The sequence below is a fragment of the Struthio camelus genome, chromosome 1 (assembly GCF_040807025.1).
Source record: "Struthio camelus isolate bStrCam1 chromosome 1, bStrCam1.hap1, whole genome shotgun sequence".
In the NCBI taxonomy this organism is placed as follows: domain Eukaryota; kingdom Metazoa; phylum Chordata; class Aves; order Struthioniformes; family Struthionidae; genus Struthio; species Struthio camelus.
In genome coordinates, this window is record NC_090942.1 from 39,021,993 (window position 1) to 39,039,440 (window position 17,448).

The following is a 17,448-nucleotide window of genomic DNA, read 5'->3' on the forward strand; positions in this document are numbered from 1 at the left end:
GGAGGGAGCTGGGTACTGTGTTGCTGCCTCTGTTCAAGGAAATGGAACAGATGTCACTTTAAAGAACAAATTATGCAAAGAAAAAGTCCAAATTTAACTTTGATTGAGTATTGATCCACATGGGAAAGTGAACTGCAAACCTCAAAATTAGCAAAAGGCCAAGGGAATAAGAGAACTAATAACTTGGCTGTTGTATTTGTTCTCCCAGTGACCCTGCAAACGAGGAAAAACTGAAAAAAGGAAAGGTTGGCTGTCACTGCGGCGTGTGAACCCCCTTAGCTAGCTCCTTCTTTACGTTGCCGGCTGCAAGGAGAGCGGCAGGCCTTTGATGTGCATCTGCGGGGGCTGCGGGGCTGTTCGGAGCCCCGACAGCAGCAGCTAGGTGAGAGCGCCTGGCTGGCAGGTAGCTGCAGGCTGCGGTCGCAGGCACTGCCCCCGGGAGTAGCTCTAGAATCAGCCCTATGATGTGACCACTCCTAATAGAGCAGGAGAAGGTATATATGTTTTTTTTCCAAAGGTAAGTACTTCAATTTCTGCTGTGCAGGAAGTTTTTGCATAATTGCTGTTGGTTGCAGCTCAGCTGGCAGACATAGGATGAGTATTTTTCATTTTTGAATTCACTCAGTGTTGAAGAAATGTGGACAGAAAAAAACCCGTAAGGTTTGTTAAATATTTTCAGTCAATTAAAAGAGATGGATGAGACATCCTCTTCTTCTGGACATTTGAGAGATGGTTAAAAGGGAGGGAAATTATCAAAACACGTTTCAAACTATCGAATTTATTTAGCTAGAATTAATACTTCTTTTGTTCATCAGCTGAAAAATAGCTTTTGAATGCTCAGAGGTACAAATTTATTTGCGGCACATTTGATATAAGTGTATTTAGCTAATTAAAAAAGTGCTATGTTTGTGCATTTTTAAGTTACATTGGAATGCAGATCGAAATTCAGCTGACACAGATTCCAAGTAAAATTTTTCATTAAATAAGAAAGTTTGTCTTTGGACGTTTTCTGCTGTAAACAAGAAAAAAAACTCTGAATAAATATATTTGTCCTTGTAAATTCCTAAATGCAGTAGATGAAAGTATAACGCTGGTTATTAAATTTTAGCAGAAAATTTAGTGTAAAGACATATATCTTTTACTAATCAACATACTTAACGATTACCTAACCAAGTAAAGATTTGTTTTAAGAAAATAAGTTACAGCAATTTAAATGAAGTTGTTGTTAAATTAATCCACCTTGGAAGGGTTAAAATCTTTCTGTTTTAGTCAAATGTATTGCTATTAGGACAGAAATCATTTTCATTGCGTTCTCACTTTTCAGTCATTGATGTTCAGTATGAGCTCATCTGATTGTACTGTAGGTTCAAAGAAGATATCGAGTGTGAAGATAAATATTCTTTTTTTTCCTTATCCATTGTACTACCTTCTTAAAGTTTTATTATTCATATAAAGTGACTGTCTGTGACTAGGTAAGGCTTACAAATTTCAGTTCTACTTTGTGGAATTTTTTTGTGGTACAGGATACATTTGTTTTAAAAAAGCATTTTTAACTGTATAAAAGTTATTTGTTTTTAGGATGGTAGATTTTACTATTACAGTCTGCCATTCAGACTGTTCTTTGTGCAGTATTAGGATTTCTTTGTGCCACAATTTTTTAAACTATTTTTGGATAAAAAGATTTTAAGGTTTTCTTGTATATGCATAATGCTGTTCTAAATACCAGCCTGACACAATCTGAGTGATCAAAGGTACGTTATTTAAGGAGCGTTTTTATTCAGTTCACAGATGCACAGACTTCTGGGTGCTGAGGATGTTACTTGAAGGAGGTTGCTTGAAGGGTAGCTCTTGATACTGGCCAATATGTATTTTTAGGAAAGGGAGATGGCTCCTCTCTGTGGTGCTGAGTGGTATTGGTTTTTAAACAGAGCCATGTAGAAAATTTCCATGTAAGGGAGACAGACTGCTGGAGAGAAACTGGCAGCTATAATGTCTTCAACTTGAAATGTTGTAGCTGAGATGATAAAAAAGAAATAAATAACTGGAATTAGGCTACTATGCTAAGTAATGGAGACGAGACATCGTGACTAAATTTTACAGAATCTGTGCTTTACTTCTGTTTTTTTTTTTTTTGTGAAGTATGACATGATATTGAAGTCTGGTTCACAGTCTGCTTTAAAAATTATATTTTCTAATATAGCAAATTATAAAAATGCAAGGAGATAACTCAAATTTCACATGGCTTGTGCTAAAGAACTGAATGCTGAATAAAAAGCACATGCTGATATTTGGGTAGGGTGTGGGTCTGTATATGTCTGTTTTACGTTGGAAAAACTTATTTTTTTAGTAGTGTGCATATGGGTGCATATTGTGAGCATATGCATGTAAATAAATATTAGTACCAACCAATCACTTTTTAAATTAAGAGTTTTAAGTATCTGAAAAATCTGCTGGCCATATACTTAGTGATTATTTGTTGTAATTTCCCATATACACTGTAGTAACCGCAAGGCACCTGGCGCTTTGTAGACGATGTGTTAGTGTGCTGTTGTGATTGGGAGCAATGCTTTTTGCAGGGTTCTTGTTCCCTGACACACATTTTGCTCTGAGAGCTCATTAAATCAGAGGCCACAAGGGTGGCTGTAACTGTAACTCTTTTCAGCTCTGGGGAATTTAAGGACCTTGTTTCCTTCAGCGGACTGAAAAGTGTCATTACTACATTTCCTTACATTGCCTCATGAATTAGGGTCATCAAATTAAACTCGTCGATATTTCGGAAGCCATCTGTGTTACAGGATTCAGCTTATCTGAGCAGTAGGAGTTACAACTTCCTCAACACCTCCTGCACTGAGACAAAGCCTTTGAGTGACTGTGTTGTTAGGTATATTGGTGCACACTCAGCAAACTACTGTGAAGCCATTTTTATAGCAAGCATTCACTCGTCTCATTTGAGGAATAAGTAAGACAGTGTTCAAGGGTGACTTTGCAAAAGAGTGGACTTGTTCATGTTTCAGCTGGACTTGGAAGTCCTGTTTATGTCTTACGATTCTCAGCTGGAGACTTCCTTTTTCCTTCGTTTCATTATATGCTATTCTCCACAAGAGATACCGCTCATATCACGTATCTATTGTGTATCATTACCTGGGCAAGGAAGCTTTGTAAGTTGAGGAAGAAGACCATGAAGTAAAGAAGCATCACAGTTCTGGATAAATGATAATACAATCTAAAGGAATTCCAATTCCAAGTAATGCCTTGGTTTAATCTTCAAAATTAGTCTTGTTTCTCTGAGAAGTATGACATTGTTTCTTAAAAGCAGAATAGACATTTCAGTTGAGGAACTTCTGTTCACCGCTGAAAAAGAAGGTTGTGTTTAAGTAATTACCTCATGGTAATTGGTGCATGTGATTTGTCCTGGATTAAAAATATAGGGGAAAGAAAGCCTGTTAGTTCTACTGTGCTGGTAAGCTTGACAAAGCAAGTAGTGGTGGAGAGGGAGAGCAGGCCTCCTCAAATTTATCTGACAGTAAAAATAAATATCATGTCTTCTCCATGCACAGCAGTAACCCAAAAGTTTGGGTTTTTTTTAACCTTTTTTTCTGTTAGTAGTGAAAAGTAATTCTTCACTGGTGAGCAAAGCAAAAGGTTGTCAGGCTTGCCAGAAGGAATTGTTAAATTAAAAGGTAATTTCCAGAACACTTGTATCTCATCATCTGAGCACCAGAAGCAATTAAATCTTTACCACTACATGGGAGAGGCCTGTCCTGGAATGGAAAAGATTAGATATTTTTCAAGATGTTGAAAGGACTGAGATGCTCAAAAAAGACCCATTTAAGAATAGTTTATGACTGTTGTAGTTATAAACTTACTGCCATAAAAGGAATGTGCTGTGTGTTGGCAGGCTACCAAGTTGGGAAAGCCAAAGTGTAGCAGAGCTCTATTTTAGTGCATGGAGATCTGGGAGGGACAGGAATAGATGGGGGAAAATCCCAGTTGACCTACATTTACTCTCCTTTGGGTAACATTGCCAGTCGTAACTGTTGAGAAACAATCTACAAGTGAAAGATGTGTGAGCGCTTGCAAGGCTCAGAGAGTCCGGCTTCTGCTTTTAGCGGCGGATCCTCTTTCATTCTAGGCTTTGGGGATTCCTTGCGTGACTAGTCTCTTCCTCTCCTTGCCATCACTGTTTTTTCTTGACTCTTTACAATTCCAGTTACTTATCAGAGAATTAACTCCCCCCCTCTGATACTCAAAAGTGTAGAACTGATGTGATTCATTATTATACTAGCCAATTATTTCCCTGTCTTATTTTTTGAATGCTTTCTCCTGAGGCTTTCTTGCTGTATCAGAAAGTAAGTAATCTCAGGTAATCTCAAGTAATCTCAAGTTTATTTAAGTAACCTTAAATAATCTCAAACAGACTGGTAGTACAGATCAGCTCTCGGATTCTCCTATTTGCGAACGTATAACATGGCTGGAGGAAGCACAGTGGTTAGGAAAAGGTGACATTAAGGTAACATTTCAGTATTTTTAGCAGCTTTCGAGGCAGTGCATCCAGGTTTATCTTTAAAACTGCTAATGACTCTGTCCACGTTCTAAGCATTCATTTTGTCTTCCTCCTTCCAAACTGCCCTTTCTTCTTTCCCACAGCCACTGCCTGCACTGTCTCTGCTTGGTTCTCTGGCCATTATCTCTGCCTGCGTGTGCATTGCTCTTGCCCAGACTGGTCTCTCCCAGCTTCTGGTAGTGGCCACTTAGTCCCTTCCTCGCCCATTTCCTCCTCCCATTGTGGCAGGCCTTGTTGCAAACTCTCTCCTTTGGATGTCTCCACCTTTCTGAGAAGACCAGTACCACCGTATCGCTGTGTGCCAGTGTTAAATAATAAAATAAGGAGGTTTGAACGTCACAGTTCTCTTCTCCAATGGGAAACGTTGGAGAACAGGAAGAATTGGTGCTTTTTCCCCTCTTATTTTCTGTAATGGTCTAATATCAAGGAGAGTCTTTGTTTTGATTATCTTCTCTTGCCTCATGACATTTAGTTTGGTCCCTGGACACACCTCTTGGGGATTTTGTTATACTGGCATATAAGAACATGTGTAGCCAAGCTAGTCTTTCGCTAGCTAGAGAAAAGCACAGTTTAAGTGGCCAGTTTAGTGTACAAGAATGAATATTCTGGTAATGGGTTGTGAGCTTCCCATCTCTGGCAGCTGATGCTAGAGAAAAGGTTACCTAAATTTATTAATTGAATTAAAACTGAACACAGCTCTTTGTTTTCTGCTCTAATGCAGTGTTTTTCTCTTATAAATATAAATCACTTTTATATTATATTAAAGTGGTTATCCAGAATAGAAATGCAAAGACCGATAAGACATACAGAGTTCTGCTTCCTAATTTAGACTGCATATTTTTTTTAGTAACTACAGAAATCTGTGAAATTATCCTGGAATTGTGAGTGAAGGTTTCAGAATCTGGTTTATGTTACAAGATTTTAAAGGATTCTTTGGTTGAAAGGATGATCATTCTAGCCTGAATAAGTATCTAAAGTTTGTTGTGGGAAACTCACCTCTGTTAGATGGAGGGGCAAAGTTTGAGGACTAAAGCTGTGCTAAAGGCTGCACTCACGAAACGATATCTCATTAACCTACTTGGGAAATTTATGCATGTCTCAGGATAGACTATGGAACGTAGTTAGTCCCTACAGATTTAGTTGTCATGTTGTGTCACAGAGCTGCCTTCAGGATGAGCAGGTGAGACTGTAGGCTGCCTCTGTAGGGGCAGCGCTGCCTCCACTCTTTCTGCTCCTTCCCTGACTTCTTTTCCTGCTTTCCTCAGTTTCTTTGGCTGTTCTCAATCTTGAGCCTTTTCTGCTTTCTCCCCTCTAGCAATGTTACTGATAAAATCTTTTATTTTGTCAATAAAGTATAGACGATATTGCTACTGAAAATTCCCAGCTAGAATGTAAAGATGATGCATCAATACAATTACTAGATTGGGCTATATTAGCACATTTTACATGAGAACGAGGGCTGGCCTGTGGGCACTGTGCTGGAAGCTGTTAGCCTCCGGCAGCGGGCTCCTGCGCCCCTCGAGCTTGTGGCAGTGGTGCGTGTGGCGCTTGGGTGCTGTGCAGAGGGACGTGCGCACTTGCTCTGCGGGCACGGAAACAACAGCTATAACTTGCATTACAAGACATTAAATATACTTCTCCGTTAAGCCTTCTGTTTACTCTTTTCTGTTTCCTCTGCAAGGGGTCATTCCTCTAAGATCTGTTAAAACTGAAAATTAGCATCTATGACTGGATCTGTCAGCATCCTAAAGCCTATGTCATCCAAAGTGAGATCTGAATAATCTCTTTATGTGTTAAGATTGTGCATTCCGCATTGCAGGAAGGGGTGTATTTTAGGCTAACTTGAATTCTGAAAGAAATCTCTCCAGTCTTCCCTATGAGAAATGTGTTCAGTTGATATGGAAAGTGTTTAAAACAAAATCTAACAACTGAGAATTTGTAAAATTCAAAAAAGCAAAAAAGTTTTGAACTTTATTGTTTAGGTTTCTTTCTAATGGTAATACTAGCTTGAAATTTAAAGTTCGACATTTCCTGGTTTTCCACTCAAATATTATTGGATATGGCAGTAATTACCTCTTTTATCAGGGCACAATGTAAACTTCCTAAAAGTAGACTGGATTGACATTCAGTTTGCACGTTCCAGCACAAACAGCTATGTAAAGCTTTCTTTAATTGTGAGTGTTCAAAGCGAAGCGGGATTTCAGGCTTAATCGTCCTGATTTCTGTGGCTTTAATTAAGAAAATAGTATTGTGTAAGGAAAAAAAAAATGGTAAAAGCAAATTAAATGCTGCAGTTCTTCTGTATACCTGTAAGACTAACAAGATTAGCTTATTTTAATATGTTTTATGACTATTTAATAAGCTTTTATGAAGTCTCATCATGTATATTTGAGACATGAAGTTTCATCATTCATGTGTGATGTTTTGCTGCACGCTTTTAATCCTTAATGATTAAGGTATCTTAGTCTCATTAGGCAGTGAGCTCTTGCAGGATATTTTAATAGTAAATCAGGAACTTCTGAAAACACATGTTCAGTTTACATTATCAACTGATATATTTTCAAGTGCATAAAAATCTAGAGCTTAAAATCTCTTTTTAGAGATGAATTTCCAAAGGTTTTGGCAGTTAAATTTACAATTTTGTGCTGAGTACTCTAAATAGGGTAAGATGCATTGAAGCATGCAGTTCTCTAAAAACATAATTAAAAAGCACAGATGCATATACGCAAGATTTGCATCCTTTGAGGTCTGCAGACTGCCTCCTCCTCATTCTTCCTGGCTTGTAGGAGGCCAAGGCAGGAAGGGATCCTCAGTCCAGGCAGTGAGGTACATGTGTGTGGGGAGAGTACTCTGTGTACTAAGAAAAGGTGTTAGCTTAGGAATTCAGGACTCCATGTTTAGTGAAAGATCAGAGACCTTGGATCTGAAGAAGGAACTGGAACTCTTCCCTTCTTCTTTCTCCAATAAGTGACCAAGAGTCCTCATTTCTCCTTCTGAAAACTTTTCTTGTGCGCCATTCTCCTGCTGGCAGCTCTGTAATGAGCATTAGACCAGAACCCATTAAACATCTCCCCCTAAGCCATTAACCGTTCACCTTACCCCCCACCTTAGCACATGCCCTGACAAACCTAAGACATTTACCTCAAATGACGAAGGCCCTAAAAATCGCTAAGTGCAACAGGGGGAGTAGGAGAGACCACAGGCTTCAGCGGCAGCAGAGAATTTGTTGAGCAAAAATGCATTTTTATAGCAAAGGGAGCAAGTAACTCTTTAGACACAAAAATCCATGATGGGCTGAAGTACTGACTTGACGCGTGTGGATCTCTAGGCAGTACTTTGTGTTGCGGCAGTGCCTGGTAGCTGTGCTGTTCTGTAGGCTGAGTCTGACTAGCAGCAGCTTTATGTGAGCAAAAGCAAAATAATAATAAGAAAACTAAAAATGGTAAGGCTGGAATAAATATATATATTACATATTCTGCTGGGCTTTATCAGTGAAACGTGATTATAATTTGATTTATATCAGAAATTAAAAAAGAAAAAAAGCCTTTAGAAGGCAACTGTTTGAACTTACTGCTGAGCTAGAGAAAGTTAAAATAAATACTAATTAAAATTAAACTTTGTGTAACACTTAAGACTCACAAGCTTTTACTGTCTTCTTATTTTTGGTTATTTAGATTTCTCCAATATGGCAATATTTTTGCTCTTTTGCTTTTTCCAGTGGCATAGAAATTCCTGACAGAAGAGGCTGCCTCTCCGGCTAGTGTGTATGTATCTGTAATTGTTTCCTGTCCTCAAAATGGGGCCACAGACTGAGGGGGGAAAGAGTGAAATTGGAAAAAAAGTAGAAGCCTCACACTATTAAGGTCTCATTATTGGTGCAAGGAAGAAGTAATCGTTCCCTTAAGAATTTGTGTCCAGTTGCTTTATAGTATTTTTTAAAAATTTACTAGTAAAGGGCTAAAACTTCCCATTTTTCTTGTGAGCAACATCTGGGATTGTAATTGTAGGATTTCTGGATCTAAGTTGTCAGGAAAGCATCGAATATAGAAAAACTTGAAATGAAGCAATAGCGTTATCAACTTTTGAGGCCCTTGATGTTTTCCTTACAGCTCCTAAAAGCAAGATGTGATAATTTCAGAATTTTAGCTCTCAAGTTGTGCCTCCTCCAAAGAAATTTCTGCAGTTGCAGACAGAGGTTCAGAAAACATAACCTGAGTACGTGCAAAATTCTTAACTTCCGAAGGACAAATTTGAAAGACCCTGTAATTATTTTTTTTAAAACCTTACTTATTTGGGGGCCCAACCTGTGATTTCTGAACCTTTGCAATTGACAATATGGAAGCTCTTGAAAGCTGGCAGTACTTCAATATGTGTCAACGTTAGGATATCAACATCCTAAAAAGAAGGCTTTCTTAGAGTTACAGTGTTTATAATCTGCTCGAAAGGCCTCCAAATCCCACCTAATCACATAGTTACTACTATATTTGTATGATTCATAAGATTTAACAAGTTATCTCCGCTCATAGCGTCCATATTACAAGCGCCAGGCAGATGAAAGCTGCACACTGGCCCCTGTGGTGCTGGATTACAGGGGGAGTGTGGGGCAGGGGCCCAAGAGGGCTGGCAGGGAGGCATGGTGCCCTAGGCAGCACAGCCAGGCCCATGACCGAGATGGGAGTGATCTTCAAGTGATTTATAAAAGCAGCTCCCTTCGCCTCCCTGGACTGCAAGTTGTGTGCTGGGCTCTCTGTAGAGCATCCATCTGGCAAGAAAACAGGCCCGTTGCAGCGCTGTAGCGGAGAGTCACGGGGTGACAAGTCCGTATGGTGGCAGCACTACGCTGCAGCGCTTGCCGTGGCTCGAACAAGCCATGGTTGACTTAGTGTGCTTCTGGACCGAGGCTGCTCACCCTGGCACCTACCAGGGAAACTGAGCCGAGCTGGAGCACTGTGCTGGCGTGGTGATGTTGCCCAAGGGGCTGAAGCAAGCGCCTTCAGTGCTGCTGTGGGAATCCCTGTTTAGTCCTGTAAAGGTCTGGGTTAAACCGCTGAAAATGCTATCTCCATGTTCCTTGTCATGCTCTGAATCTTCATGTTTAATACATCTGAGCTGCAAACTCAGTTCCTGGACTTACTGAAGTGTATAGCCAGGCTTTCATTTGCTGCAGAAAGAGCAGAGTAAACATCACATCTGACACAACTAGATTACTCTTGTTCTCCATCAAACTGTTCTCTGTACCCACAGAGTGAGCGAACTGGGATGAAAAGCACCTTCAAACCGAATGCGTTAGTAGATGGTGAAAATTGTAATTGTTTTAACTTTGTTCTTCTCTTTGCCTGTTCTTTATAAGCAGTTCCTAACCTCGGACTGTAAGCACCCTGCAGCAGGGATTTCATATGTGTGTATATACAGTACCTAACACCAGGAGGTCCTGATGCTGCTTGAAACTACTGGGCATTGCTGTAATGTACAGAGTAAATAAAAATAGCGATCAAAACGTCAGCAATAAAAGAAAAAAATATGTTAACTGCAGTAAAATACTTTCATGAATGCTCAGTTATATTTTATTGGGCTTTCAGGACTTATATATCCTCCAAGTCTTTATGAATACTTGAGACTAAATAACAACATTTTGGTGAACACTGAAATATTTGACATTTTCAAGAGGTCAGGATCTATTTTATAATCCTTGGGGTTTTCAAATAATTTCCTTTAAACTGTTTACACTTGAGGGAGTTATGATCCTGTTTACTTCTAACAAAAGAGAGCGGGGAAATGGTTTTGGTCTGGAGAGGTAAATCCAATATCCTTAAGAAGCACATTTGTTAGGCTGACAGAATGCACAACAGGAAGAATGAAGTGCAGAAAATGATGAGTCCCTTCATGTCTACGTCGTGCACTCTTGTCTTCATCAGATACTTGTGTCTGGCTGCGCTGGGAGACTTTTCATAACTGTGTGTAACACATCGTATAGGCAGCTTCTGTAAAAACCTAGCCGCGTAGGGATCGATCTGTCTGTCCTTTGGTACTCTGACCTCCGAACTAGCTAAGAATATTCTTAATTTGAAACAACAACTACAAAAAGTTACTATGCTGAGAGTTTCTGACTAAGCCAGGCTTTCACAGAACTGTCTGGTGAACTCTACAGGAAACAAAGTTCCCATTGAAGTTATTGGCAGTCTTTAACTGAGAAATAAGTGCAGGGCTGTGATATGAATGAAGTAAATGTAAGCATTGGAGACCAGATGTTGTTTCTGTGCTTTTAATTAAGATTTCATTCTGGTCGTACTTGCACTGTGCTATAGTCTGTCCGCACACACATGCAGAGCAGAACACAAGTTTCCAAAACTCGAGGACGCTTCCATGCCATCCGTCTTTGTTTTTCCAGCAGAGCTTCCAGGTGGCTTCGTGGCAGACCGCGAGGGGACTGGGGCATCGGGTGGCTGGTGGCCAAAGGGCAGATACTTCGCCAGCAGCCCATATACTGACGGGGGGGATTCTGGCTCGCGCGTCTCTGCTCGCCTCAGCTCTGCTCCTCGGGGAGGGGAAGCGCTGAACCCCCCCGACCATCTCCACAGGCGGGTGGCCACCACGGGGGCAGCGGTGGCTCAGCGCTCTGTCACTGCGTTTGGCTGTGGGGGCTGGCAGAAGGGCTCTAAGCGCCGCTCCCGAGCTTGGCAAACGTTCAACGCCTCGCTTTGCCCAGGGAGCCGTGCCGAGCGGTGGGCCGCAGGCCGACAGCAAGCCCCCGGGCCCGTGGGCTCGTGGGCTGGGACAGCGGCGTCCAACCTCGCCGCGACCGCCGCCGCTCTCCGATCTCCTCGCCGAGGCCTTTTCTTATTGCCGCTAGATGGTGCCCGCCTATTTAGGGCCTGGCAAAACCCGCGTCAACCATAAATCAGCTGTCGGCGCATGCTGGAGGCCCCTGCTCGTGGGGCACCCAGGCTTTTTAATTGCAGAATACGTCTTTGTTCTTGGCCTGACCTGCGGAGTGACATCACCGCGGTGCTTCCTGTAGCGCCGTAGCCGCCTGCCTCGCCGGCCCTGACACAAGCCAGATGGCCGCGGCCGGGCGGCGCGCAGGCCGCCTGGCACTGCGCGCCGCGAGACAGAATAGGAAGACGTTTTATGATCAGCTGCGGGAGCACAATAAGGCTGCAGCTTTGCTAGGTAATTACGTTTTCACTGCGCACTTTATTCCTCGCGGTGAAGGTCTCTCGGAAAAAAATTACATTTTTATTTGCAGGGTTTGTTACGTACAGACCTTTGATCTTTTATTAGTCAGTAGTCTGCTCTGGAGGAATTCTTTTTTTTTTTTTTCTTAACCGGTTCTGCAGTCACTCGTGAAAACGACATGTTTATTTATGTTTAATGGTCCTCTCAGGCTGTTCATTGTGCAGCGCTTACCTTCCCCCTCCTTTTTGTCTCCGTTTGGTAACACAAAGTTGTTTTGGTTTTGTAGTGAGCTTAGTTTGGAGAAGTCAGAGTCCAGGCACGCTAATGCAAGCCGTTTTCTGTCAGACATACTCCAGAGTAATTTGGTAATATCTATTACTGCGTATTATGTGTTTGTTCTTTAGGGGGTCGGAGGAGACCGCGATCAACTTCTGTCTGAGTCAGGAAACGTCCAAGACAAAACCCTCCCTTAGTACATTTCTGGACACTTGCAGCCTGCAGCTCTTTTGCTGTGATATTCCAAAAAAGAAAGAAGGCGCCTTGAAGGAGGTGGGGAGTGGTGCGGTATGGCTCATTAGCCACCTGGGGCCTAATCCTGCTTGCACCGGAGTCAATGAGAGCTTCGTTCTTGACTTTGGTGGGGGTTGGCTCGAGTCCCTGATGTCACATAATCTTCTGAAGCAGACTGCAGCTATGAATGACTGTGCTATAAGGCAGCTGCGTTTCCTCTTTCCCATCACAGAGTAAATGAAACAATTAGTATTCATGCATGAAATCCTTCTAAAATAAAATCTTGCCACGGCTATCTCTCTGTTGGCTATATTTAAACTGGCCGGAAGATTGTTTAAATATATCTCATGGACAGTTTGCAATGCAAATTATTTCCTGTCTTAAAAAAAGTTATGGTTTTAAGGTATCTGGCAAGTTTATTACAATAAAATGTCACATTTTTCAAACAAGTCATCAGAAGAACACTTTTTAGCAATGACTGGTTTCCAGCATTCACCATTCAGAAATGTTGTGAAGTTTGATTTTATTTATTAAAAAAGAAAGAAAGAAAGAAAGAAAAGCCTGCACATTTGATCACGAGATGTTAGAAAAGAGATTCCCGCTATCTAACTTAGGGGCTGCAGCTTACCCACTAGTACTCCCTCACTTAGCACTGTGCAGGTTGCTGCCTTGCGTTGCTCCAAGTTAGGTATCTATTGGTGTGAATGGTCCCTATAAAATGCCCCCTTCCCTCCCACTTGGCAGCACAGAAAGCTGCGTCCCTGAGTATTATGTACTGTGTACTGAAACTTGAAGGGGGGATGAGGAATGGGTTAAACCCACTGAGAAAGGTGCATTCAGAATTGTTCTCCCATATGGCGGTCTTAGATAAAATGTAAGCGTTTGTGTTTCTGTGAATGTATCTTAACATTTTTGATGTTTTAATTTATTCTCATCTTTTTTTTTTTTTTCTTTTTCTTCCCTACTCAGCTCTTGCCCCTGTTCTTTGCCTCTGGTTTTGTTGGTGAGGATATCACAGTGATGTCTGCATTCAACCTGCTGCATTTGGTGACAAAGAGCCAGCCAGTGGCCCTGCGAGCCTGTGGGCTTCCCTCAGGTTGAATGGCTGCTGCTTGTTGTGTCATGCATAATGAAGGCCCTTTTAGGAACGGGTGTCTCTGCTGCAGGAAACGGTGTGCTATGGGCTGCTCTGGTTTGTTTAAATTTTCCTTTGAAGCAGAAGTTTGCTTTTTATAAGTCACTGGCTTGGTTGAGGGTTTGCATACCCTAGATGTTAAAATACTTGGAAATGCTATGCAACTTCCTTGTCCAGCATATTCTCTCTTACGTTTTATGGTGTTTTTCTCTTTCTTGGCAAAAACAGTGCAATTAAACTGAAAATCGGTTGTATTCAATGCCATTTGTCATTTAAAAGTTACTTGACAGAATTTAGCGTATAGATTACTGTTGAATCATATGACTTAAAAATATTTTCCAAAATCTGTACAGATGTACTGTCCTTACACTAATGTATCCCTTTTTACAATTTTATTATAAATTAATGTTTCACTCAAAGGTATGTACAAAAAGTGTACAGAACATAAAACAAAATTCTTTCTTTCTGCTAACAGCATATTATTTAGACACTTCCCTAAATAAATAAATGAATAACGAAAACATGCAACTTAGTGTCCAGACAGAGCTGCACTTTTCATGTAATGTCCTGGCTCTGAAGTTAGATCTGTCTTGAAGAAGTTAGACCCCATCTCGATGAACTGATTAAAACTTTAAACCTAAGTATTTTGTATTTCACTTAAAGAACAACAGCATTTGTGATGTCTGCATAGTCATGTCAGTCTACATAGTTATGTGAGAGAAAATAAAGGCTTCAGTGAGTTAGTATAGAACGTTACTAGGCATTTTCTTGGCACCTAAATAAGAAAGATACAATCCTGACTGATCAATATTTGAAACATCAAATAAGAATCAGCTTGGATGTTTGTAACACACTCACAACTGTTTCATAAGGGTGCAAAATGTTACAAGAATTTTTTTTCCAGGGCTGTATTTAACAAGCATATGGAGGTGATGTTCTAAAGATTTTTTTCGGTGATAAGACATCAGTTTTCAAGCTGATGGATTTTCTAAAACTGATTACACTTTATTTGAACTAAATCTGAGTCCAATTTTTGCAGCATTTGTGTTCTGTTTCCCCCCACATGTGCACAAAACTCCCATTAACCTAGATAGGAGCTGCAAACATATTGAGGAAGAGAGAGAACAGCCCACATTGTGTCAGCCTGACCTTTGTTTCCTGTTGCATGTGCTGCTGAGCCAGATTTAACATCCTAAAAATATAGGATAAAGCAAATTTCCTTAGCCCTTATTATGCACCGTTTGATGTGCGCTCACACTGCTGGTGCATACCTTAAAACAGGGCGCTCACAGTGTTCTGTCCGTTTTGTTCCTGCCCTAAAAAGGAGATCTCGAAGTTGGCCAGATAGAAGCACAGTGTGTACAAGGTTTTTCTTTTGCGTATCTGTTTGCAAAGCATTATGTTAGCAATTTTTTCAACTTGTTTTTCCAGCAAAATCCAGTGGTCATATTTTGGAGTAAAAAGTTAACAACACTACTGTTTATTCCTGCCTGTTTGATCCATAACTGTGCAAACATTAACAGATTAAGTTCCACTGACTGGCTACTTTATATATATATTATAAACCAAAATTCATCTGCTAACAGTGGAATAATATACAATCACATATTTCACATATTTTAAGAGGAATCTAAATTCCCCAGACGCTTATAAATTAATGTAGGCTAGCTTAGCCTTTGGTTTGTTTTTTGTGTGTGGTGTGTTGAGGGGGTTACAAGTAAATGGTAGAGCATGTATCGAATTAAACATGGGAATGAGGTCTAGAGACAACATCTGTTTAAATGCCACAATCCACTGTGACTTTAACTTTTGAATATACGGAAAACGCCCCGAGTTCTCATGACTTTTTTGTAACATAACGCATTGTATTAATGCTTTTCCCACCATCCAGTTCTGTGCAAATTGTGACTAGGCAACCATACCACTTTGTGCTACGTACAAACCAAGTCTCAAATGGTACAGAATTTGGTCGTCTTCTGGTTGGATAGCAAATTTCCTATGAAAGGAGACTTTCTAACACTCCAGAAGCGCTCTCTGTCAATTCAGTGTAAGGAAGCAAAGTGCTGGCAGAATTTTCATCCTTGAGCTGAGATATAAAGCCAAGGGCTCTGGCCAGTGTTGTATTTCTTAACATATTTTCTAGCTGTAAATTGAACTTCCTTACACAGTTCTGAATTTCATGATTTAAATATTTGCAGGACAAGGCCTTAAATGGAAGTATCATTTCAATTTTTACATTTGGAATGGTACCTAGTATTATGCTGTTTTGTCTCTTCCCATAAGGTTTGCTTATGCTGTAACAGATTTATTCGATATAATATTTACCTTAATATATGAAGTCATATTTGTTGATCAGAAGCAAATTAAAATGTTATTTCAAAATAATGAATGAAATAATGTCTTTCTCAGAACGCTAAGAAATATCTTAGAGTAGGAGTAACTTTCTGTCTCTTCTTTGGGTCGCCCTACTTTATAAGGATGTGTGAGTTAGGCTAGAAAGTCTGTTTGTAAACCGAATTAATTGTTGTGAAAAGCGTTTTTACTTGCTCTTTTTCTATTTATATATTAACACCTGGAGTGTGGTTCTGTTCTTCCAAATTATATTTTAAAATTTTTCTTTTTCTGAAGTTAGGACTAAATATTTCCATATGCGCATATCTAGTGCACAGTTTGACCTAAACCCCGTACTTTTATGTATAAAGTCAGACTAGTACCGTACATTTCCAGTAGATGGCACTAATCATATATTGTTTTGCATGCCTAGAGCTATATGAAAAGCTTCCCCCTTTAGGAGTCGTTCATACATAAGTACACCCTAAGACCTTATGAACGTTTTAAATTATTTTAAGAAAAGCAGGAGCATTGGGAAAAATCATATAAGTCTGTGCTCGTACACAAACTACATTCATATTGGTTCAAGATTTCTTCATTTCCAGCAATGATTACAGCTCCATTGTGTTTTTCATGTGATTTAGAAGTGGCGCTCCTTGAGCCTGCTCTGTTAGAGTTGAATGCTCTGAATTTCTTTGGAAACAGAGGATGCACTCAGCACCTGCTAGGATTTAGTTTGTAGGAATTAAATAAATAAAAAAAAAGTCCAGAACCTTTAAAAGTAAAAACTGCTTCAGCTGCTTTAGTGCATACCAGCAAGTAACTGATACAAGTAATGATTATGCAGATTCCATGTACATCTGTTTTCTGTAGCAGACCACCAAGATATAAAGTAAAAGAATATCTTATTTTGCTTTGCTGTGTCTTTTAATTATTATGGGCTCTCATTTCTTAAAAAAAAATCCTTTATTTCTTTAACACTTTGAATGTTGTGCTGCTTACATCACATTTTTTGCATGAAATAATTTGGCTTTCCTCTTTTGTAGATCAAGGAAAATTATGGTAGTTGTAAAATTAAGTAAAATTAATGATGAAGAAAGTACAGAGGCAGACTTAGGTAGTGTTTTCTCCAGGAGGTATATGAAATAATAAAGTATTAGATAATATTAAATTGTTGTGAAGTGTTTAATTACTAGAATAACTATCAGTAAGAAACTATACTTCTCTAGGATGAGATTAAGCTACAATACATCTGTATGAAGATGGTGCTGGGCATATGGTGTAAGTCTTTATTAAATACATATCTATAGTATAGTTTCTCATAGCCTGTTTTATTAAATCTTTGTTAATTCCAGGTTACTGTGTATTATCTTTGCATGGAATCAAAATGAATAATTAATGAACAATGACTTAATGAGCAATTCATGAATTAATGAACAATTAATGAAAATTGGATTTTTAGTGGTAATCTGTTAACATAAAGGGTTACTTTTAGGAGCAGATCTTGCAAACACTTACATACATGAATTACTCATATGCATTAGTCCCTCTGAACTCTCAAACTGCTCATGCCAGTGAAGTTATCTGTGTGCACAGAGCCTTCCACATCTGTCTTTAACAATGAAAAGTCTAGAAAAAAGCTTAGTTTAGTATGTTAAAAATACTGTGTTTACTTATGCTTATTATACTTTGTGTAACTAAGTATGTCTAAATGTTTTTATATTGTGTGTTT

General features: G+C 39.7%; 1 protein-coding gene across 5 annotated transcripts in view; it reads left to right on the forward strand.

The window, feature by feature from the left end:
- Positions 1-17,448, forward strand: part of MSRB3 (methionine sulfoxide reductase B3) — a 95,231-nt gene that overhangs the window by 10,120 nt on the left and 67,663 nt on the right. Inside the window, exons 1-3 of one of the 5 annotated variants that reach the window (XM_068934781.1) lie at positions 8,311-8,328; positions 12,145-12,289; positions 13,220-13,346. The exons of 1 other annotated variant lie outside the window; for it this stretch is intronic. In XM_068934781.1, coding sequence (XP_068790882.1) covers positions 13,271-13,346 — 76 coding nt within the window. In that variant the 5' untranslated portion in view covers positions 8,311-8,328; positions 12,145-12,289; positions 13,220-13,270. Of the gene's footprint in view, positions 1-8,310; positions 8,329-11,440; positions 11,735-12,144; positions 12,290-12,443; positions 12,484-13,219; positions 13,347-17,448 lie in introns of those variants that run through there. 3 more of the 5 variants (XM_009671751.2, XM_068934765.1, XM_009671752.2) reach the window with 3 other exon arrangements.